Consider the following 24,306-nt stretch of genomic DNA (forward strand, 5'->3'; position numbering starts at 1 on the left):
CAATTTTAACGCCAAAGGCATATAAACTTACCTGTGTGTATGTATGCAAGCATGAATGTGTGTGTGTGTGTACGTCAATATCTTTTTTTCGCACGCTGACCCCAATAATTGGCGTTGCGCCAACGTTGACACGCTTGTAGCGCCGCAGATGTGCGCAAATATGTCTACAGATAAGCATAGCAATACCGTTACGCGGCGTTAAAAATATTGAAACAAATAGGTTGTGTGCAAGTAGCAAGTAAATAGTGAAAAGCAGTTTTTTTTATATTTTTTTCTCATATGCTGCAAGCTTAGCCGAAATGTAAAGCTTAAATGAGTTCTTTTTTATATAAAAATTAAAAAAAATTGTGTTTGTCGTTATATGTATATATACATATGTCTAATACGCGCCTATATCATTTTGCGCCTGAAAGTATGCTTCACTTGCCATTTTTAATAAAAAAAATAAATAAAAACCAAATAAAACTTCAACATTTCAAGTAATTTCCTTGCGGTTTCACCACACCTACACATACACACATACAAGCATACAAGCATACACACGCATACGCGTGCATAGCAATCACCCTTCTGTAATTGCACTAACTTCACTTTTCAAACGGAAATGTGCAATTTTTCAGCCAACAATCAACCTCCAACCACCGTGAACTACCTTTCAGAGCCGCGATTGCAACGACCAGGCAAGCTCTTTCGTTTGTCGTCGTCAATTGTTGCGAATATTTATTGTTATGCGCGCCGAAGCGGCATGTGCTGCACGCATTTATAGGAAAATAATTTAAATTTGTTAATAGTTTGACAGTTGACAGTGGATTTATGGCTGCCTGGCGGTGCTGGTACGCAATGAGCGGGTACTTGGCTTATAAATAAGCAGGAACTGATTACAGTAGACTGATGAGAGAGAGAGAGAGAGAGAGAGCGACTTTTTTATATTAAGCGCTTAGGTAGAGGCAGCTTGTTATGTTTTAAATAAATATAATAATTTTGGAGAAAAAAATTTAAAAATTTTAAAATTTAATTTTTTTTAAAGAAAATTATTTTTTAAGCAAAAAAAATGTAATGCCAACAATTCAAAAATTCAATTTATTTTGTTAAAATTTTTTCAAAATCAATAAACATATGCAACTTCTGTACAACATACACACCCAGCAAAAAGTTTAGAAAATTGTAAATTTCTTGTTGCATATTTTTAGGCGCACAAGCAGATGCTGTAGAAATTCTAAATTATTAAAGAAAATAAAATGTAAAATCTGTTCATTCAAACATCGACTCAACATGTATCGATCGACATTGTTAAACAAAAACGTAAAATCAGCTCGACATTCACTTTACTGCCATCAATTAGTTTAATTTTCGCACCTTGAAAATATGCGCTGCGGCTGCTTTGAACTCGGCTACTTTGATGTTAATTGTAAATTCGAAAAGTCATCGTGTATGCACACTTAAGCCAACAAAATGCAATCGAAATTGTAATAAAGCTGAAAAAAAGCAGCAACAAACTTCACTGCTAAGCCTTTAAGTATGCTTTAAATTAAAGCAATGCGTGGAACCCATGACCGCGTGGTTTGAAATGCAAACTCTACATTGCTTAATAGCGCCGCATTAAAAGTGGTAGGCGAAATTGATGAAACCAGTGGCAAGTCGAACGAAAAAAAAAACAATTTAACTAAAATCATTGCAGGCACTGCAGCTGACGCCAATTATGCATACATCAGCGCATACGTCAACGTAACGCACACTTTTTGCCGTTTTTTTTGTGTTTTTTGTTTCCATCTCATTCTCAACTAAGCACGAAATTGCGCTTATATACCTTTCTAAAACTGTAGCGTCCAAACTCCAACATTTCATCCCTTTACTGTTATAATTTCTAACAATTACAATTAAAAAATCATTGACGCTTAAACATTTGGCGCTGAGATGTTGGCGTTTCTCTCCACCCGCTGCAATTACAACTATAGCAAATAAGAAAAAAATCACGCACTCCTAACAATAACAACAATAACTTCAAAGGCAGTAATTGTTGTATGAGCAAAGGGTACATATTTTTAACAAAATATATATGTGTGTATGTATGTGTATAAAGTCGAAAGAGTTGAACAATTTAAAGTGGTGTTATGCAGTCAGACGGAAAGTTGCAACAGTGTTGAGGTAAATAGTAAGGGAGTGGTTGGAAGTCGAAACGCTGTGCAAATAACGGTACAATTGAAACGATTGATTAAAGAACATAAAGTAATTGACGTTAGAAAATTTATATTTAAAGAATAAGTGAATTACTAAAGCGGCAAGTTGGAAAACAACATTAAAATTTAACAAAAATGCAACAAAGTTCAATGCAAATATGAATTCGCCGCAATTTTTTTTTTTTAATGCGCGAAAAAATTGCAAGCAGTACGTTGTAAAATTCATATTTGTATAAGTAAAAATAAAGGCAAGTTAATAAAAATTCGCCGAGGAAAAATATACTGCAAAACATAACGCAAATGCTCCAAACATTATTAGTTTCAAAGCATTTATATTCGAAGTTTGCTACAAATAAAAATATGAATTCGCCGCAAATAATTTATTAGCGCAATTGTACTAAACATTGTTATTGTCTGAGCGCTGGTATCAAAAATAAGGTACACGTAAAAAATTGAATTCGCCGCAAGTTATTTGTTAGCGAAATTGTACTAAACATTGCTATTGTATGAGCGCTGGTGTCAAAGATATGCTAATTGTAAAAATTTAAATTCGCCGCAAATTTGTCTGAAAGTATTTCTTAAAAAAATCGCATATAAAACAACAATATTTAAAACACAACATTAAAAGTGTATTAAAAACTAATTAACAAATTTGTCGCAAAGTATTTTTGAGCACAATTACTGCTTCGCGCTCTTTTTATTAATTGAGAAACGCGCTTCAAGTTTGTCACCAAAAGAATTTTTCTCTTTTTACACACACAGTTGCAATGGAGATGACTGCATGTGTTAACTTAATTAGCAGATTTGCGTGAAAACCTGTATACATAAATATTTTCAGCCATGGCCATAGCTCAAATATAAATACATATGAGCTTGACAGGCTTTTAAGTAATTAAACCCTTTATGTGTCGCAAATCATTTTTCACATTTTTCTTCCTTAATGCCCAAAATGCCTAAACGTACTTAATGCGCACATGTGCTTTTTAATGCCTCTATCGGATAGCATAAACGCAATTTTTAAAGTCCCACACACAGCTTGCCGGTGACAAAACATTAACAAATTATTAGAGTTTTCGCTTTCATCTTTGGCAGGACCAAAAGGTGCCAGCTAGCTCTGCACAGCTGTTGGGTGCTGTTAATCTACACCAAATTATAAGCTTCAACTCTACCGACCGGGGCAAATGTCTCGATAGTTGGTCAGCGCAGACCAAATACTCATACTGTCATCCAGTAGGCGCTACACCCACATTACTTGCATTTTTGTGAAAGTTCAAGTCCATTCTACGAAATGAGGGTTGCTTTGTTGCACACACAATAAAAAGGTCACAAAAATTTTTAGCGACAACCGACACAGGCTCTCAAGTGGCTGCGCCACGCAATATTGCTTCCTTTGTCTGCTCCGCGCCTGCATGTATGCAACGATTGCTGCTGTCCTGTATGTAGCATAAGTGCTGGCTGGCGTGGGATACGCATTGAAAAATGCCATGAGAGGCAAATGTTATGCGCCATCGCACCCACATCATAGCCGAACTGACCACTGTCGGTCAACCGAGCTATTTTCGTTGTCCTTTCGCTTGCTGACCGACTCGTTTGCTTGGCAGAATGTCTGATTTACTTTTTTTTGTGCAAGCGCTTACTTTTACTTTCCTCGTTGCAGGCGCTCATAATGAACCCTTTTTACGCCTTTTTATACTCTCTTCATGCCTCAACTGCCACTTGTCGCATGCCACATGCCTTGCGCCCAGCATAGTCACCGCCTACATAATTGCGTAAGTGTTGCACGGCATTGTTTGCCCGGCTTTAGCTGCTACCCAGAATATAAATTTAAGGGTTTTTGTCCATGCGCCGCATACTTTTCTATACTAAAGACATTTCTACGCTTCATTGCATTTTTTTTTCAGTAAAAGAGATCTTATTTCTATTATTTTGAAGGAAAAGCGGTTTGTGCTCTCCTATACATTTACTCTTTGTTCGTTTAACTGTTGCTTGCTACATTTTTATTACCTTATATCCTTGCTTTTCTATTGTATTAACACCAACATTTGTTAATAATATTGACATTTGCCTTAAGTTGTATGTAAAAGTATACTTTACGGCGTTCAAAGGTTAGCCAATCATCTTCAGCACAATACATACATACAGGCAGACTGTCTATTCAATGTATGCGAGAATCAATCCCTTTATCTTGTTGACCGTCTGTGTCTATAAAGGATAATTGCAACATGTGTTTACTTTTGTACATTCACTTCACTTAGCTTATTTGGCAATTAAATGCAAGTGTTTGCTTGCAATTAGTGAGAAGCAGCGTTGCAAAAAAGTTTTTTGTATATTTTTTTGGTTTTCTTTTCTTTAGCCATATAATATATATTTTTTTGAAATATTGGTTATTAAATGCAGCATATATGGCGTTTGTGACTAATTCGCCGCATTTAAAATGAAAATAAATCCGTGCCGAAATTAAACTATTAATGTCGCTTGCTTATAAGTATAATTTTTATAATAAAAATATTACAAAACACATTTTTGAATAAAAACTAAAAAAATCGCCGCCAAAACTTTTCTATGAAATTGTTATAAAACACGAAATTATATGCATTTTAACAATTTTAAACCAACTTAAGCATGTAAAATAAATTCAACGCGCAGTCAAATTTATTAAATAACAGCAAGACGACAAATTTGCACGTTTTACATCGAAAAAAACAAAGTTGTTACTAATTTGTGGCACCAACTTGAATTCGCCGCATGTTAAATATGGGAGTGAACATAAATGCTGCCTAAATTTAAAATTTTATAGCAAGCAGTCAAGGTTGTGACTAATTTTTGACAATGACTTGAATTCGCCGCATGCAAAATTTTTTAAATATTTAAAAAAATTGGCTAATTTTAAATTTCCATATACATATAAGCATATCAATACGAATATTTATGTACATTCGAATTCGCCGCGCCTTGCTTTAGCGAAATTCACACATTAAAATAAAAACACGCTGTTTTATTAGCAATCTAATAATTTCTGTAACAAAAATAACTAAAGCTAAGACAATCATATAATCCAAACCAATTTCAAACAGCAACACTAATAAATAAACACAAATCCACCTATTAACAGCAGACGCGTATAAAAAAGAGACTAAACAGAAACAACAAAGGAGACCCAAAGACGACAAATAAATTAGCAAACGCATTAGTGGTCTGCAAGTGTATTGACCCCCTACAGCACACTAAATACAAAGAAGAAATATAGCTATCAAAGTGAGATACACTTTCTTGGCTAATACAAACCTACACACACTCATGCATATAGTTGAACACCTACACAAATTAAGAAGAACTTCAGACGATTCGGTCGGTGTTGAAGGGCTATGGATAGCTTGCTGGGCATACGGCTACTTAAACAGTTTTTATTTTTTTATTGCTTAATACGCTACTTTAGCTGCCTTTCATCTATAACAAGTCGGATAACTGACAAAAAGAATAAAGTCTTTAAAACAACGACTAATAGAGAAATTAGCAGTTCAGCATGCGTGTCAGTTGATGTGTGTCTGCAAGACATTGCCACTTAAAGCAACAACACAGCACACGCAACAACAACGCATACATATGTATGTGTAGACTTACATAGATAAATTTTGTTGGCCTGATTCTTGCTTAGCACTGCATTAAAATGAAAAATCGAATATTGTTGGCGGCACTCACTGCAAGTATGACACATATGCAGTGGCAGCAAAAAAAACATATGTAACTAAGTAAAAATAGCGCGTACAAGAATGCGTACTACAATAACAGCAACAATTGGTATATATGCTGCCGACAACAATAGAATGAATGTGTTTTAAACTAGCACAAGCGTGGAAATACGTACAAATTCTAATAATAAAAGATGTTTTATAAAAAAAAAATACTATAAAAATGTTAGAACACACGAATTTTGGTAAATATTAGTTGCACAGTGTTGCAGAAATGAGTTTTCGCTGGTTTATCAGACACATTTTGAATTCGCCGCAATTTTATGTTGCTGCAAATTTATAGAAAAATGCTTGATTCGGCAAGTTTATTACTAAAAATATGTATGTATGTTTTAATAAGTGATAAAATGAATTCGCCGCAAAATTAAATTGCAGCAAATTTTAGCTATATGCGAAAAAATTAATTAGTGACGAACGAGAGGCATATCTGAGAGCTTAGCTCTCTACATTTTAGCAGTAATGGCTGCTTTTTATATACTATAAACTGCACGCATTATATTTTGTATCTAATATGCAGTACATATATAGCTATGTACATATTTCTTGGTTAATTTCACACAAGTCTTTGCTCGTCGATTTTCTGTTAATATTTTCCAAACTGAGCCATTAAAATTCCACATTGAGCCCCAATGCGGCATGTGGGTGTCCGCCACCCCCGCCGCAGTAGCAACAGTCATAAAATCATGCGCTTGTCAATTTCACTTTCTTGCGGTTTTGTTTGTTTTAATTTTTTTGATGTGCTAAAGTTGTCGCGCTGCCGGCCTCCAAAGCGACAAAGACAATGCCAGTGACAAACAGACACGTATGAAATTCATTGAGTCCATTTAAAAATTTAATTTTGCATTTTAATGACAAAACGATGGCAAGGTGATCGAAATTCTCAATAAAATGTTTTTTTTTAGCTGGATTTGATTTTCTTTATATTTTATTTTTGTTTATTGTTTTTGCCTTTTCATATAATTTTCAGCTCTGTTGTTTCAAGAGCACTAATGCAGTAAAAATAAATAAATTGATTCTTCTCGAAAGTGCTATATAGTTAAATATATGTATCTATATAAGTTATACATATTTGTATGTGTGTATATATCTTGGCTGCGGTCGTTGTTTGAAGTTTTTGATAAATTTTGCGGCTGCGTTGACTCATTTGCTGCTGATTTATTAGAGATTTTCGAAAGATTTATACTTTATTTAATTTAATTTTAGATTTTATTGCCAATGGAATTTATGCAGGCAATTTTGCTTTTGTTCCCATTATTGTTTTCTATATTTATATTTGAATAATTATTTTTTTGGCTGTGAATTAGCAAAAATTGATTGTGGAATTTTTTTTTGAAAACCTTAGCATTTTAAATAAATAAATGATTATTTTACTCTAATTTATTTGATTATTTGAAAGTAATTTAATATTTAAAAATATTTTTTTTTTTTATTTTATTGTATGACTTTTTCATGTAATTTAATTATGCTTCTTTTCTTTTAGTCTTCTTAGTGGTGTTTTATTTGGATTGATTTTTCATTTTTTTATTTAATCCTATAACTTAGATCATTATACATTAAGTTAATTTTCATTTACATATATTCACTTTTCAATATTACTAAATTTCATACTTTTTATAAAACCAACTTTTTTATTTTTTCAACATATTTTTGACTTATTTTTTACATTTTTTATTTATTTAATATCTTAACTTTATTTTTAAATTTTATATTTTAATTTTTTTAAATATTATTTTATTAAAATTGTCATTTTATTCATTATATTCAATTTTTGATTATATTTTTTAATTTTTCAGTTTTTTGACACATTTTAACTCATTTTTTTTATTTTTTTTTGATTTTTTTATAAATAAATTTTTTTTTTAATTTTTTTTATAAATAACTTTAACTCTTTTTTATGAATATTTTTTTTTTAATAAAAATTTTTTATTAAATTGGATTTTTTTTAGTTTTATTTCGAATAATTTTTTATTTTTAATTTATTAATTTTATTTGTTTATACTTCGTAATATTTTATTTTTTTCACTTAAATCGACTTTATTTGTTTATTTATTTTTTTAACACATTTTAACTAATTTTTTTAATAAATATTTTTTCTCTTAATAAATAATTTTTTTATTTGTTTTATTTTTTTATGATATTTTTTATTTCATAATCCTTTTTTCTGATTTCATTAAAGTAATACAATTTTTTATCACTTTTAATTTTTTTTTTAATTTACTTTTTTCCATTTTATTATATTCGAATTCATGTTTTTCAGTAATTTCGTTACGTTTCTGGATATTGTTTTTATATTTATATTGTTTTAAATTTTAATTTCTTATCTACCGACAAATTTCACTGCAAACTTTCGCTCAGAAACTTTATTGCACTTTGACATTTACATACCGCAATTTGCCGCATGCATGCAACACTCACTTAATGACTTTCCAATTAAAATTTGCACAAATTTTCGCCCCTAAAAGGCCACTATATTTCTTCATTAAGCGAATTAAATACCGCATTCCTTTTCTTTTGCCCGCATTCGCACACATGCAAATCACTTTGGCAAACCTCATTACAGCGCAAATAAAAACTTATTGGCGCAAAGTTTTTTTCGCACAAAAACAAAAGAAAAGCCAAAGGCACAAACACAAACGCAGATCCACACGTTAATTCTTTTAGGCAACCGACTGTTGAGCCGCTAAGTAACAATAATCTTGGCGTAAGCATATGTACATGTGTAAGTATGTATGTAAATAGGAGTTGCGCTCGTAATTTTTGGCGACGTAGCTTCTATTTTTCGCTCAATTTTATGTTTATGTGCATGTGTGCCTCACATATGTTGCATGCACACACACATATACATAGGGCAAATATTTCACTTGTAGTTAATTTCTGACAACAACATCAATATTGCAACAACAATAACTTTTTCGCTTCAGTGCAGTCATTATACATATATAAATGTCCGTCTGTTTGTGTGTGTGTGAAAACATTTTCTTTCAGCAATCACATACATGCTTACATATGTATATGTGTTTGAATGCACCTGACAAACAGCCCCACAGTCGTTGAGACAATCGCACAAACCAAATCAGCCGCCAGCAGCGAAAACTTTGTCTTCGACAATTTCAATGATTTGCCCAGCACATACTTTACCGCACGCCTGCCACCCAGTATGCCTTATACAAAGCATACATACATGTCTCTGCCGTTATTTGTTTGCATTTTTTTTTGCCGCATTTCGCCATATTCGCCGTATGTTGCCACAAGTCGAAAAAAAAAACAAAAAACACGAAAATATTTTATTTGAGCTAATTAGTTTGTAATTAAGTACGGCAAGAAGGGTACGAGCATTGCGACATTAGTTCGGTTGGCGAAAAGCGAAGATGGGTGTGTAGCGAAAACAACAAAAGTCACACAGCTAACGGCAACGACAATGGCAATTAAAATATGTTGCAATGTCAGGTGAGGGCAAGGGATACGAATAGGTAAAGCACAGGACATACATACATATGTATGCAAGTTTATGCGCTGACACATGCATGTACCTTTGCCGTTAGTTTCGCAGCTGATAGCAAAAATTACTCATGCCACGGGGAACACCGAGAGGAATTACTCTTTCCAACTGTTATGTTCGAACTGCAGACAGACTAATGAATGCAGAAAATAAAAGATGTGGCAGGAGAAATTCCAAATTATGGAATATGAGCACCGCTCGCAAAATTTTATATTAAAGGAACTAGCGGTGAAATTATAATTTTTTGAAATTTTTTTGAAAATCAAAAAAGCAGCTAAAAAATTGAGATGCATACAAAACTGTATAATTTTATGTATGTGTATGTGCTGTAAACAAGTTCCACGTCTAGCAGTTACATTCAACAAATATCAGTTACGTTCCACGAATAGCAGATACGTTCCACAACTAGTAGTTGCATTCCAAAAAAAATTTTTAAATAAATATAAGCAATACGATTACAACTGTCAAATCCAACATACACCATAAACACATTCCACATACAAATAGCTTCCACAAATATTAAGTATAATCTGAATTTATTATTTATCATTTTCTGCTATATTTTTCTATAAACTTTTCAGACATCAATTCTACGTTGCGAACGTAACAGTAAACATGTTCCACATTGCATTCCACAAAGTTTGAAAAACGCAAATAATTTTCCAATAGCCTCATAAAACATCATAACAGCGTTGCATACAACGTAGAAAATAGTGTCCCCAAATAGCTGTTACATTCCACAAACCTTAACTCAACAAGCATTTCAGCTGTATTCTTTCAAAAACCACAAATAATTTTACAACTATCAAATCAGACACATATAAGGGTAAACACATTCCACATGCAGCAATTACAATCCACAACCTTAAAAATTGTCTGATTTTACTTCTAGAATTTTCAGTTTCATGCCTCTATAGACGACAAATAATATTGCAACTATCGAATCAGACACATAAACACATTCCACATGCAGCAATTGCAATCCACAACCTTTAAAAATTGTCTGATTTTACTTCTAGAATTTTCAGTTTCATGCCTCTATAGAACACAAATAATATTGCAACTGTCAAATCAAACATCAATGCAGCGTTGCATGCGCGGCGCTGTCAAATCGCACAACTGCTGAAGCTGTCATACAAATGTCTAGGCAAAGCCGCAAGCAATAATGGGAGAGCTGGGCAGAAAATGTATTTCTAATAGCGCATACCACAAGTTGATTAGAATGCAGCAATATTCTCAAGTAATTTACAACAAACCATTTACAGCTGTGTGTCTTTGCAGCGCCACTTGTGGCTGTCAACTTGACATTTGCACGCTTCGTTTCACGGCATTTCAGCGAGAAAATGTGCGCGCTCAACAAATTGACACTTTTGCTAATAACAAAATGTGAATATAACAAGCAGCAAGCAGTCGTACGATTGCAAAAAACGCTAAGATCAAAGTGATAGCTAAGGTTTAGACTAAGTAGTACTTGCGCGCGCTTCGTAGGTGTCTTCAGGCGCGTTGGCGCTATCGAGTGCACTCGTTGCACGTGCGCTTATAGCATATGTGCATATTTAATTGCAATATTGCATAACATTAGGCGCTTATGCTAGGCATTTTAATTGGAAATTTTGCAATTAACGGTAAAATTTGCAGCTTGTCTTTAACTGAAGAGCAGGTTAGCATTTGCTACGTACTTACAGTTATATATTGCGTGAAACATGTTTGGTAGCCCATAGAGACCAACTGGAAATAGGTGATTGGGAATATTGTGTTTGTAACCGTCATTTAGTCACAAAATGTCAATATAATTTTTTCTTTATATAATCAATCGGTTAATTTTTTCTTAACTCTTAAATAAATTGTGAAAATCAAGCCTTTCTAGAGAGTTTATACCTTACCCCATAAGTTGCTTTTAAAAATCAACAAAGCTATTTGAATGAGAAAAATATTTATATGTACTGTTTTGATAATATTCGCTGCGCGATTGACTAAAAAATTAGTGAATTTTTTCCATAAGTCATTTTTGTCTTTTTTTTGCTCGTTTGTAATCAAACCGATATTTTTACAATTTTTCAAAGCAACATATCCATAAAAGTGCGCTGGCTCTTCGCAAGTAATCAAATCAAATATTTTATGTTCCAAAGCAAGTCAAACAACAGTTATCCCACGGTCAAAGAGTATGTGTGCCAGCCAGACGTTTAATCCTTGCCAGTCGCAGACAAAAGACAGTGGAAATATGAATTTTTTTCTTTCAATTATTGTTGAGTGTGCCATTTGACTGGTCGGTATTCATGTTTGTATATATAAATTTGGCACTTTTTCTACTGTGAATATGAAAAACTGGTATGACTGCAGCTACAAGCACGTCTATCGCATTTATAGCTGACCATTGTTGATGACAATATGAAAAATTGTGAATATAATATTCATTTCTTTCATTCATTGGTTGGCAGTATCGGTTTCATCAGTGATTAATGCTGTCATTAGATTTGCTAGACTGAAGCATGTGAGCCTTGAGTACGCTAACTGTGCGCACGCCAACTGCTATCAAGGAATGCCTAGACTCACTTTCAACAGTCACATTTAGCTAGCTTGCCCACACATAAGTTGCCCAGCGCTAGGAGCACTTACGCAGTCTTAAGTGACTACTGGATCGTGATAAACCTTAAAAGGTCTCGAAAGCCTGATTATTGTCCAAACGTTTCAAGATCAAACGGATGCCAGTCACAGAAGTTGTTTGGAATGAAACGAGGTAGCAATAATACATAACTGCTGCTTGTTGCGAGTTGCAGCTTTGCGAGTTCAGATCTTCAACAACTCAAATGTCACAACCTCAAATAGTTGGAGTTAAATTATCCTAAATTTAACCATCAAGAAGGTCTGTATTGACTGCAGGTCGCTTTGTCGATGGATTTAGTGTAACTAAAGCAGTTTTTCTGGCTTGAAAAAGCGTTGCCGTTAGCTGTACTGTTGTATTAAACTGCTTGCGAATCCTCCATAAAACCTAATCTAAATTTTGCACGCAACTCACAGCTGCTACTTCCATGAGCATGCAAAAACACACTTGCAAAATATGTGCGCTTTAAAACTGACCCACTTGTATGCCACTTCTGATTTCGGCAAATTCATATTTTTTTCTCTTCTTCATCACTATCGATCAACTTCAAGTTCATCAACTTAATCTACTTGTCAATTTTCTAGTGCTTTGCTTGCGATTTTTTTCTAAACACGTCGCTTGTTGGGCAGCAACTCTTGCCGATAACTGATTTCGAGGCAAGTAAAAAAAAAAAACTCGAAGTACTAAGGCAACAAATCAGTTTGGCAAACACTATGAACAGTGAAAAACTAGCAAAGCATGCACTACTGTCAACACACAGTTTAACACTTGCCCTTGCGGCCAGTAAAGAAGAATTGTGAAAAAAAAATCATAAACATAGAAAAAAGCACATATCCATAACGCCTGCGGTCTTGCCAAACAAACTCCTACTTCCAAGTTTTTTGCAAACCAACATCACTTCCGTGCCAGCGTATCTCTCTATGTGGCGCATGTGGCATTAAAGCATCATCGTCATTCAATACTTTGCGCTTGAATGATGCCTTTCAATTGAATTCCGTGCCATTGCTAAATGGGTATTTTTTTGCTTTTTTTTTCAAATCAGCTTTTGAACAAAGCGTTGCCACAGTTATGTTGTAAAAAAGTTCCAAATAAAAAATGCTGCCATTTGTCATTTGTGTGTTGATTTCCGCCTCATGTGCTATGGCCAGCGGTTTGCAGCCACTATTGTTTTGCTAAACGCTTCAACTTGCTCCACACTACCTGAGTGTTGCTGCTGCGGACGCTGTAACCGCGTGCAGTTATTGCTTGCCGTCAGTGGAGGCAAGTGTTTGCTCCTTTGGCCAGGCAACCGTTTATCGTTTGAGCTATATCTCGTTGTAAAGCGATTTTCAATTATTCAAGCGAGTGATTTCCTTTCGTCTGCATTTTGTCTGTTTTTATTTTTATTTTTTGTGGATCTTTGCTCCATACAACACCACGTGTTTTATTGCATTTGATTTTTAATTTTAAGCGTCGGCGTTTTTTTTCTTTTTATTTCTTCTATTCTTTCGACGTTGTGCCTTTATTTGTTGCGCCTCGGCACCGGAGTCCTTTGGCGTGCAGGAACTACATACTCGTACGTAAGTTCACTAACAGCTTAACAAGTGCAACATTGATGACATTTGCTGATTGAAAGCTAGTAAAGAAAAAATAATAACGTGCTTACTTAGTCAACAACAGCAGTGTCTTTGTGATCTGTTTACTTACGGCTTTTTTGCGTTGCTTTTTGTCCTTTTCGGCTTAACTGCAGGATTGTATTCGTAGTACGCTGAAAAGAAAATATTTTCGAATTATTATTTTTTGTTTTTTTCTTATAGCACTAAAATAACGTTCGATGAGTATGAATATTTTGAATCTTCGTAATTTCCTAAATGCAGACTTAAAGCTTTCAACTTGCAATTCACATTCTCTTGCTTAGGAAATGCTGATTTTGGTAATTGAGTACGTTTTCAAATTGTTTGCAGCACTTTGCTATTAAAATGGGCGCGTTAATAAAGACTTTATTAGGAAACTACGGTTTATAATTCGCACTGAACTGCTTTTTGTACTCCTCATTAAACTACTCATTGAACTCTTGATCTAACTCCTCATTCAGCTAATCATGTTACTGCTCATAAAATCACTCATTGCATGCCTTACTCAACTATTCATTGAGCTTTTGATTTGACTCCTAATTGAGCCTCTCCTTTCTCTTCTTATAGAACCACTCATTGCATGCCTCGCTGAACCACTCATTCAACTATTGATTTGACTTTGAACCACTCACTTTTGACCCGAGTGAACTATTTATTGTAGGCCTCTTCAGTGAAACTCAAAAGCTACTCATTCTATCTCTCATTGAACTGTTTATTGCATGCCTCAATGAAATAATCATTAAATTTTGGATTTAACTCATTAAGCCACTCATTACACTCCTCAGAGAACTACTCATAGAGTCATTCTTGCGACTACTCATCGAACTGCTCATTTTACTCCTCATTTACGTTTATCAATTCCAACGTACGACTTGTGCCTATTCAATTCAGAAAAGCGGCCAGTCGGCTATAAATTCGTCAAGCTATTAGATTTTTATGGCAGGTGGCTCTTACTCAATTGATTATTCTTGTTTTTGCATTGCATTGTTTGCCTGTTGGCAGCACATTTGTTTGCAAATTGCACTTGCGCCCCACGAAACCAACGCCAAAAACAAGCGACAAATCGCTATTTTACAACCTCAAGCTCATCAATGCCGTCAATAGATCGCTTTTGATGCTTTGATGTTGACTCTTACTGGTTTATTTTTTTTTTACTGCTAAGCACAACCGTCGCAACATGCCAACAAAGCGCTGGCAATGCGCGCTACAAACATTTGTGCTGCTGCACTTGCTGCGCTATGCAGGCAATGCAAATATTATTCGAGCACATCGACGCCATGCAATTGCCGCCTGACTGCGCGTTCTTTCGATGATGATATTATTTGGAAAAATAACGGTTGCAGGTCACAAACTGCGCGCTTACACCGCCAATTGGCCAGTTGAGTGGCTGGCCAGTGGCTCATTGTTGGTCAATCGTGATAATACGCGTGCGAGTTTGAGCATCAGTTGGGTGGCGGCAAATGTTAAATAAAATAGCGCGAAATTTGCAGCATTTTTTTCTCATACACATACAAATGCATGGTCTTTCATGCGCTTGCTATGGTACAATGTTTGGATTTGCTGCGTTAATTGGTCATTTAAAACGATTTGAGCATGAAGCATATTTATTTAAAGCGCCAAAGCTGGGTTGGAGTTTTGACAAAAAATAACAAGAGCGCATTCATGAGGAATGCAATTAATTTTAATGAATTGCAAATTAAATTTGATTTAAATTAGAATTTTTTGCAGTTTTACAGCAAAAGTTTATATATATTTACAATTATAATCAAACTTTGACAGTTCATGACGTAACGCTAACTTGTCGCTAATATAAATTCACAGCTGAAGCCGTTACAATGCGTTACTATAATTTGCTATACACACCGCACGCCTCCAGCTTAAATAAGAAACAATTACAGGCCGTCTTCGTTTCGCCAAGCATTATAAAGTAACGAATCGAACAAACCATGTCAACCAGCTGAAACGGACTGACAGCACTTGCGGTGCTAACTTCCACTCTTATTTCAGAAATTCGACCACGTGAAATTTTTTTATAAAATAAAAGCATTTTTATAAAAAAAAATTTGGTTCTGCCAAACACCTTAATTTGTTCACAAGCCAACCTTATTTAGTCGTAAAATATATGTACTTGCTGTCAAGCTGAGACTCTCTTTAAACAGAACTGATAAGGATTAGGATATACAAAAATATTTAAACGCCGTAAGTAAGTCTTTCTTAAGAAATTGATATTTTAAGCTGTTAAGGCCGCTTAAAGCGCCCAAAATATTTGCCGAACTTCAATAATTTATGCTACGAGTAAGAAAAAATGAATCGAATTTTTTGCTATCAGGTTTTATGAAACACGTATTTGAGTGTACAAAAAATTTTCATAACTGCATTTTTATACAAAATGGCGGCTGACACGTCAAGCTACGAAATCACCTTTTCAAGCGTGTCTCTATAGCCGACGCTGATTCAAGAAACTCGTGCTATAAGAAACATAATATAACACGACGTCTAGTAAAATGCGTACGTTGCTACCTGTAAAGCTTGTAAAAGAAAGCGTAAATTTTTTTGAAGTAAAAAAAAAAATATTTGAAATAAATCATTTATTGTTTTTTTTTAATTCTGAAATTTGTATAATATTTTAAGGTGCTTGAGGTGTACTTTTAAATATTTTTTTTTTCAATTTATTAAAAATCCTAGACTGGCCTAATCCCATAATTGCAGGTCAGCCCGATGATTTTTTTCACAAATTACTTTTCTTACTGAATCAACGGCAAAAATATGTTAAGCCTATAAGTATTGCAAAAATTATTCCTGCGCATTTATTTGCTAGTTGGAGGCACTTCCAGCGTACCACACTATCAATCGCAGGAAGCAGCAAATTGCCTTTTTATGATATTTAATTTGCATCAATATTTTAGAGGAGTGCAGATGAAAGAAAATAAATTATACCGAAAGTGGTGGGTTATTGACATTTTATGGCTTAATTCCAACACTAAATCTTAATGCACTACAGCGCGCTTCCACTATTGAACGGAATTATTTGTTGCGCACTGCCGCAAATGTTGGCAAACTTGATTCGACGCGGCAACGTATCAATAAATACAATAAATGCGCTGACCCACAGACCGGTGTGCGGCAACGGGCGCGCATTGGCGCCTTAAACGCAGGCGGCACACATAAAAACGCGTGCAAGTCGGCTCGACGGCTGAGCGCAGCTTTATTGCTTGCGTGCGCCTTGTGGCGGCGCAGTGTTGGTACGGATAATGGACCAATAAATCCATGGGTCGTCAGCATTGGCAGCGCCTATCAATATGTCATATACTAGCGGTTGTTTGAACCTTTTGTTAAATTTACTTTAAGACTTTTTGTTTAGTTTTATTGCGCTGTGCGTTTTATGTCGACTAATGGCCTGTTTATGATCGCGCTAGTGCGTTGATGTCTGACGTCGTACGCTGGCGGTATAAATATTTAATTTCTCTCTTTTTTATCGATCTTGCAGATTCTGGTTTGCCGCCGTATGGTGGACGCGAGGACTCCATGTCCGATGATCGCATCGCGCACATACTCAATGAAGCATCGAGCATGATCAAGAATTCCACACCGGGCTCACTGCAACAGCAACTGAAAGAGGCCGAACAGCGGCAGCTGCAACAGGAGCAACATCGACGCTCGGCGCATGACGAGTCGCAGCACAGCAATGAGGATTCTAAGTCGCCGCATCCATTATGCACCTCTCCATTCTATAAGAGCAACAGCCAATTGAAGCAGGAGCAGGAGGCGGCGGCAGTGGCTGCTGCACAACAGCAGCAGCATCGCTTGCGTCAGGAGCAAGAGTTAACGCCCGACAAAATGGCGCGCATCTATCAGGAGTTTCTTATGCGTACGCCACGTGAAGCCGCCTTTCCCAGGTAAGCATCTGCAGCACAGTTCATTCATCTAATAACACTTCTTCTGTTGTAAGAGCAATGTTTGGCTAAACCAATTAATTTTTTTAGTCTTCTGCTTTCGCCTTTTTTCAGCGCTGCCGGTGGCATGCCCAGCGGTTGTGGTCTGCCCAACATGATGGCAGCCGATGAGAATTTACGCCTCACTTACGAGCGTGAAATGGCCAAATTGCAACAGCAACAACAACAACAGACTGCTGCAGCCGCTGCCGCCGCTAGTAGCTTGCCGAACTTCCCCAACTTCTCCAACTTGATGGCATTACAGCAGCAAGTGTTGAATGGCGCACAGGACCTAACGCTGACAAAGGATCCCAAAGACGCTATAAAGGTCAATGGACAGCGTGCCATCGAGCACTCCAGCAACTCTATGGATTCACAGTGCGGTAACAGCAACAGCAATACGGCCACCATGCCGGGTAGTAATAACATCGGCGGTGGCAATAACAATGCCAAAGACTTGCCGAACACCGACAGCTTGGATCGCCATTCCAGCGCCGGTATGCCATTGCATACGCGCAAGCTCGAAAGCAGTGGCAGTAGCCATACACCGGTGCCGCCAACAACTAGCAGCGCGGCAGTTTCCATGCACGGCGTTAGCAACTCCACTGCACCCAGTCCATTGAGCAATTCGATTTTGCCGCCCGCGATGACAGCCAATGATGACTTCTCCGCCACCGCAAGCCCCTTGCAGCGCATGGCATCTATCACGAACTCGTTAATCACACAGCCACCCGTCCCACCACACCACACACCACCGCAGCGTCCCACCAAAGCCGTCTTGCCACCAATCACACAACAGCAATTCGATATGTTCAATAACCTCAACACCGAGGACATAGTGCGACGCGTTAAAGAGGCCCTTTCGCAGTACTCCATCTCACAGCGTCTCTTTGGCGAATCAGTGCTCGGTCTCTCGCAGGGCTCTGTCTCCGATTTACTGGCACGCCCCAAACCTTGGCATATGTTGACACAAAAGGGACGTGAACCCTTCATACGCATGAAAATGTTTCTTGAAGACGAGAATGCTGTACATAAATTAGTCGCCAGCCAATACAAGATTGCGCCAGAAAAGCTGATGCGTACTGGCAGTTATAGCGGCACACCACAGATACCGCAAGGACTGGCCAGTAAGATTGGCGCTTCGCTACCGATGCAAAAAATGATGAACGAATTGAAACTACAGGAACCAACACAAGCCCAGCATATCATGCAACAAATGCAAGCCGCTGCCATGTCTGCCGCAATGCAACAACACCAGCAGCAAGCACAAAGCCAACAACAGCATGCTGCAGCTGCTGCCGTACAAGCAGCACAGGCCGCTGCCGCCGCACAAGCGGCACACCACCAAAGCATGTTGTTGACTTCACCCGGACTGCCACCACAGCACGCCATTAGTCTGCCACCTACCGGTGCCGCTGGCAGTGTTGCTGGTCCGGGCACACCTGGTAACGATAAGAAACCAATGATGATGCCAATACATTCGCCGCATCAAGCGAACGCAATGCGCAGCATGCACCAACATATGTCGCCGACCGTTTACGAAATGGCGGCGCTTACTCAGGATCTTGATACACAAGTGATAACCACGAAAATCAAAGAAGCTCTACTCGCCAACAATATCGGCCAAAAGATTTTTGGCGAAGCTGTGCTCGGACTATCGCAAGGCTCCGTTTCAGAGTTACTCAGCAAACCAAAGCCATGGCACATGCTCTCCATTAAGGGGCGTGAACCGTTTATACGCATGCAATTGTGGCTATCCGATGCTAATAATGTTGAACGCCTGCAGGTGATTAAGAACGAAAGACGTGAGGCTAGCAAACGACGCCGTTCAACCGGGCCCAACCAACAGGATAACAGTTCGGATACATCCAGCAATGACACCAACGACTTTTACACCAGCTCGCCCGGTCCCGGCTCGGTGGGCTCATCCGTTAGCGGCGCACCACCGAATAAAAAGCAACGTGTACTCTTTTCCGAAGAGCAGAAGCAAGCTTTGCGTTTAGCTTTCGAACTCGATCCATATCCAAATGTGGCCACTATCGAATTTCTTGCCAATGAGCTCGGTCTCGCCACGCGTACTATCACCAATTGGTTCCACAATCACCGCATGCGTCTTAAACAGCAGGTGCCACACAATCAGCCCGGTGCCGACAATCCAATACCCAGTCGCGAGAACACCAATGCAACGCCTTTCGACCCCGTCCAATTCCGCATTCTGCTACAGCAGCGTCTACTCGAACTGCACAAAGAACGCATGGGACTGAGTGGCGCACCAACGCTACCATACCCACCCTACTTCGCCGCTGCAGCGCTACTCGGACGCAGCTTAGCTGGCATGCCCGGCGCCGCTGCCGCCGCAGCCGCTGCAGCTGCCAGTGCTGGCGGCGAGCCCGACCTACACGCGCTCAATCAGGCTTTTAAAGAACAAATGCGTGGACTTGATCTCTCGATGAGCTCTTTAAAACGTGAACGCAGCGTCGACTATGACGACGAACTCGACGAGAGTCATCTCAGCGACAATGAGTCGCTAGACGGTGTTGATGGCGCTGCCGATGACAAATCCCTCAGCGGCGATTACAAAGACGGCGGCTCCAGCACGCCACGCAGCACGCCACTCTCCAGCGCAGCCAGCTACTTACTGGGTGGACTGAATGCAAATATGCGCAGTTCACGACGCAAACCAGCTGCACCACAATGGGTCAATCCCGCCGGTCCAAGCCTAAGCACCGATATAAATGGCATTGCGGGCGCGACAATGGCAACAGCAGCTGGCATGCCACAATCAACAGCCGCACAAGAACGCATCATCAATGGTGTTTGCGTTATGCAACCGTCCGATTTCAATCGCAGTGAAACTGACGAAAACGCCGATGTCAATACGGAGGCGCACAAACATACCGAAGTGGGCGAGAATGACGTGGAGCAGCAGCGTTTCCTGGAACCGGAGGTGCGCATAAAACAGGAGCAGGAAGATTGTGACAGCGACACTGAGGCAACGCCGCTCTCAACAACGACGCCAACAAGCGAAGAGAAGCTAAAAGTGATCAGCGAAGACAAGTTGCGCATGGTGCGCCTACAGCGGCACAGTCACGAAGACGAGGTCGCGGCACTCGGCGTGCCGACAACGAACGCAACAGCGCCAACAACCACAGGCGCAGCAAGCGTGTGGAATTATTAATACAACTTGTGCGCTTACGGCGGCGTTTTGTTTTAAAGCTAAACAAGCACGCGTGCCGCGCATGCGTCACTCAAAATTGTGCAATCTGTGGTGTAAAGCGCGTTCACACGCAGCAGAACTTGAACGATTGAGCGTAATTTCATTTGTTCAAAGATTTTTGCTTAGAAAATGCGTCATTCATTTGCAAAGTCGAAAGACAATGAAGCGTTATGTGGAAATAACGGCATTTAAATGCTGTTTTTTGGAATCTTATTTGTGTAACTTTTGCCGTCAAAGACTGGAAGCAGATTTAGTAGTTGTTTTTCTGTTTATAATATTTTTATTTTCTTTTTTGTTTGCTTAGTTTATAAACCCTATTCGCCTAACGCATTTTAACACATACTTCTCTTCATACATACATACTTAGTTTAAAGTGTAAATAGTTAATAATATTATAGCATACCGTAGTAGTGAACGCCCTGCCACCGCAACTGTAAATAGTTAATAAAAAAAGTATATATATATAACGCTATATAATAAAGATTAAATCAAGCATTGAAATTTAGCAAAAATTATATACAATTATAAAGAGATTACAAATGTAAAGGAAGCTTGCTGGAAAGCATCTTTTTGATCTCAACGGTAAAATCAAAGTAAATTAAAACAAACAGAAATGGGAAGAAACCTTGCACGCGAAAAATAGCGCTAAGTAACATGAAAAGCCTGCGACATTATTATTATTTAACATTTAGGCTGAGTAATGTTTAATAAAAATTAAAAAAAAAAAATAAAACAACAAAATACATATTTGTTGAACGCCACAAAAAGTATTTGTATTAAGCGAACGGCGGAGTATAGCAAACCAAAAATGGCATTACAGTGTAGCATCTAGCATGTAAACTAAGAAAAATAACGCTAAATATATAATATATGATATATATATGGTACATATAGACATACATATAAATAAAATAGCATAAAAATAGAAAATAACAAATGGTATTTGGCCAAGTAAAGCAGGTACAGGCATACATACATATACAAATACTAAACATTTATTAATTAAATAATCTGTGCGGCATTAAAAGGCATTACAGTTAGGCATTTGAGTTAAACAAAAAAAACAATAAATAAATTATGTGAAAAAAATTAAATGAAATTAAATAAATGATGCGTAGCAGATAAAAAACACGTAACAATAACAAAAACATAAAAATAATTATTCAATTAGCGTAAGTAGTTGTGAGGAATTAGGGTTAGGGCATGAAATACGTAATTGAGTAGAAACTTTGCACACTTTCAAAGAATGATTCAGACAATTGACGAAGAAAGTTGAAATAAAAAAATTCAAAATAATAAACAATTAAAATAAAATAAATAATTAAAAAATTAAAAATTAAAAACAGAAATTGATACGTTTAAAAAAAATAATTAAAAAAAATAATTAAAAAGAAAAAAATTAATTTTAAATAATAATAATTAAAATTAAAGAAATAATGTAATAATAATATAAAATATTAAGTAAATAAAAAAATAAATAAATAAAAAAATTATAAATCATAGTTGAGAAATATTATAACGCAACAATTTAACGTAAAAAATTAAAAGTAATAACAATACATAAAACATAATAAAGAAATAATCAAAATAAAAAATAAATATGAATAAATAAAATAATAAAAAAATATATTAAAAAATAAAAAAAAATAAAAATAGAATAAAAAAAGTAATCTAATAAAGAAATTATAAAAATAATAATAAAAATAATTTAAAAATATAATACATGATTTTTGTTAAAATATAATAATAAAAATAATTTAAAAAAAAATATAATAAACCGTTTTTGATAAAAAATAAATACCAAAAAAATTAACAAGAAATTTAAATATAATAAAGCTCAATAAAAGAAATAGTAGAAGCATAATATACAATAACCAAAAATAAATAAAACCAAGAAAATTAATAATTTATAATTAAACCATAAAGTAAAAATATTGCTTATAACAAAAAAAAACATTTTGACAAGACAATTCATTTTAAAACAAATCACTAATTTCAGCTCAATAAATGACAAATAAAAAAATAATAAATTGGTGATGAAAAAATAAAAATAAAAAAATTAAAAAAAAATTTATTGGAAATAATAAAAATTAAATAATAAATGCATAATAATAATCAAACAAATACAAAAACAATTACAAGAAAAATATATATAATCAAATACGATGAAAATAGTAAAAAAATAAAATAAAATAAATATTACAGATAAAAAAATAATATTAAAAATAATAATAATAAAAAAATATTTAAAAGAAATACAATAACACTTTTTTATTAAAAAAAATAAATACCAAAAATTAATAAGAAGTTTAAACAAAATAAAGCCCCATAAAAGAAATAGTAAAAACATAATATACAATAACAAAAACATAAATAATATAAAAAATTAAACATGAAAAAATTGCCATGATGAATTAGGAACATTTATTCTAACAACATACACTTGCATATATATACATATGTATGTAATTGACACTTTCTGCAAGCGATTTTCAGATTTCTTTACACTGCACAATGCAATCTTTGCAAATAAATTTAAAATGAAGTAAATCGTGAAATTTAAGTGAACGCGCATACTTGCCACTGTTTTTTAATTAAATAATATTTTTTTCTTAAATAATAAAAACAATTAAAAAAATTGATAAAACAAAAAATTTATTTATAAAAAATTAGTTTTTTTCTGATAATTTTAAAATGTAATTGCTTACATAAACAGCTTATTATTTTTTAAAACAAAAAATTATTATTACAAAAAACTATTTATAATGATTCGATTTTTTGCTATTATTGGAATTAAACATTATTAAACAATTTCAGTTAAAAGTTTTTGCAACAAAATTTTTATATTTTGAAAAATTTCTTTTGAATAAAACTATTTTTATTGCGATTTTTGTTTTTTAATAAAAAATTAACTACTTCGCAAAATTTTGTTAATTATTAAATTAAAAAGCGGATTTAAAAAGTATTATTATTTAATAAAACTATTTTTCAACATAAATGATTTAAAAAAATTATTTAAAAAATTTAATAAAAATGTAATAAAATATGATATAATAGAAGAAATTATTTTTATAAAAAAATAAAAACTTGAAAAATTTAATTAATTTCATAAATTTGTTACAAAATAATTGAACTGTTTTCACATGGAAACCTACAACTCAGCGAAAATATTAAATTAAAAAAAAACCTAAACACTTTTTAAATCATTATTTTCCAAAAATTCACTGTCAAAATTTTTTTATTTAAAGGCATTATTATAAAAAATTAACTATTTGCCAAAAAAAATTAATGCTACAAAATTAAAAAAAAAGAAGTACGAATTTTTTATTAAAAAGTTGCAATTTCCAATATTATTTAAAAATATTTTTTTTATGAATTATTGCTATTCTATAACAAAATAAATTTTTCAATTAATTATTAAAAAAAATTATCATAATAGTTCAAAAGAATTCTTAAAAAAATTATTATAAAAACAAAATAAATTTTTCTAATTAATTATTAAAAAAATTATCATAAG

The 24,306-nt window shown here is 35.2% G+C and overlaps 1 protein-coding gene across 4 annotated transcripts in view; it reads left to right on the forward strand.

Annotated features, from left to right (window-relative positions):
• LOC120774364 (homeobox protein cut) overlaps positions 1–21,503 on the forward strand; it is a 214,985-nt gene extending 193,482 nt beyond the window's left edge. For all 4 annotated transcript variants that reach the window (XM_040103951.1, XM_040103950.1, XM_040103953.1 and 1 more), the window contains exons 7-8: positions 17,128–17,536; positions 17,624–21,503. In XM_040103951.1, the coding sequence (XP_039959885.1) occupies positions 17,128–17,536; positions 17,624–20,750 (3,536 nt within the window). In that variant the 3' untranslated portion in view covers positions 20,751–21,503. The remainder of the gene's footprint in view (positions 1–17,127; positions 17,537–17,623) is intronic.
• Positions 21,504–24,306: the final 2,803 nt, after the last annotated feature.

The sequence above is a fragment of the Bactrocera tryoni genome, chromosome 4 (assembly GCF_016617805.1).
Source record: "Bactrocera tryoni isolate S06 chromosome 4, CSIRO_BtryS06_freeze2, whole genome shotgun sequence".
In the NCBI taxonomy this organism is placed as follows: domain Eukaryota; kingdom Metazoa; phylum Arthropoda; class Insecta; order Diptera; family Tephritidae; genus Bactrocera; species Bactrocera tryoni.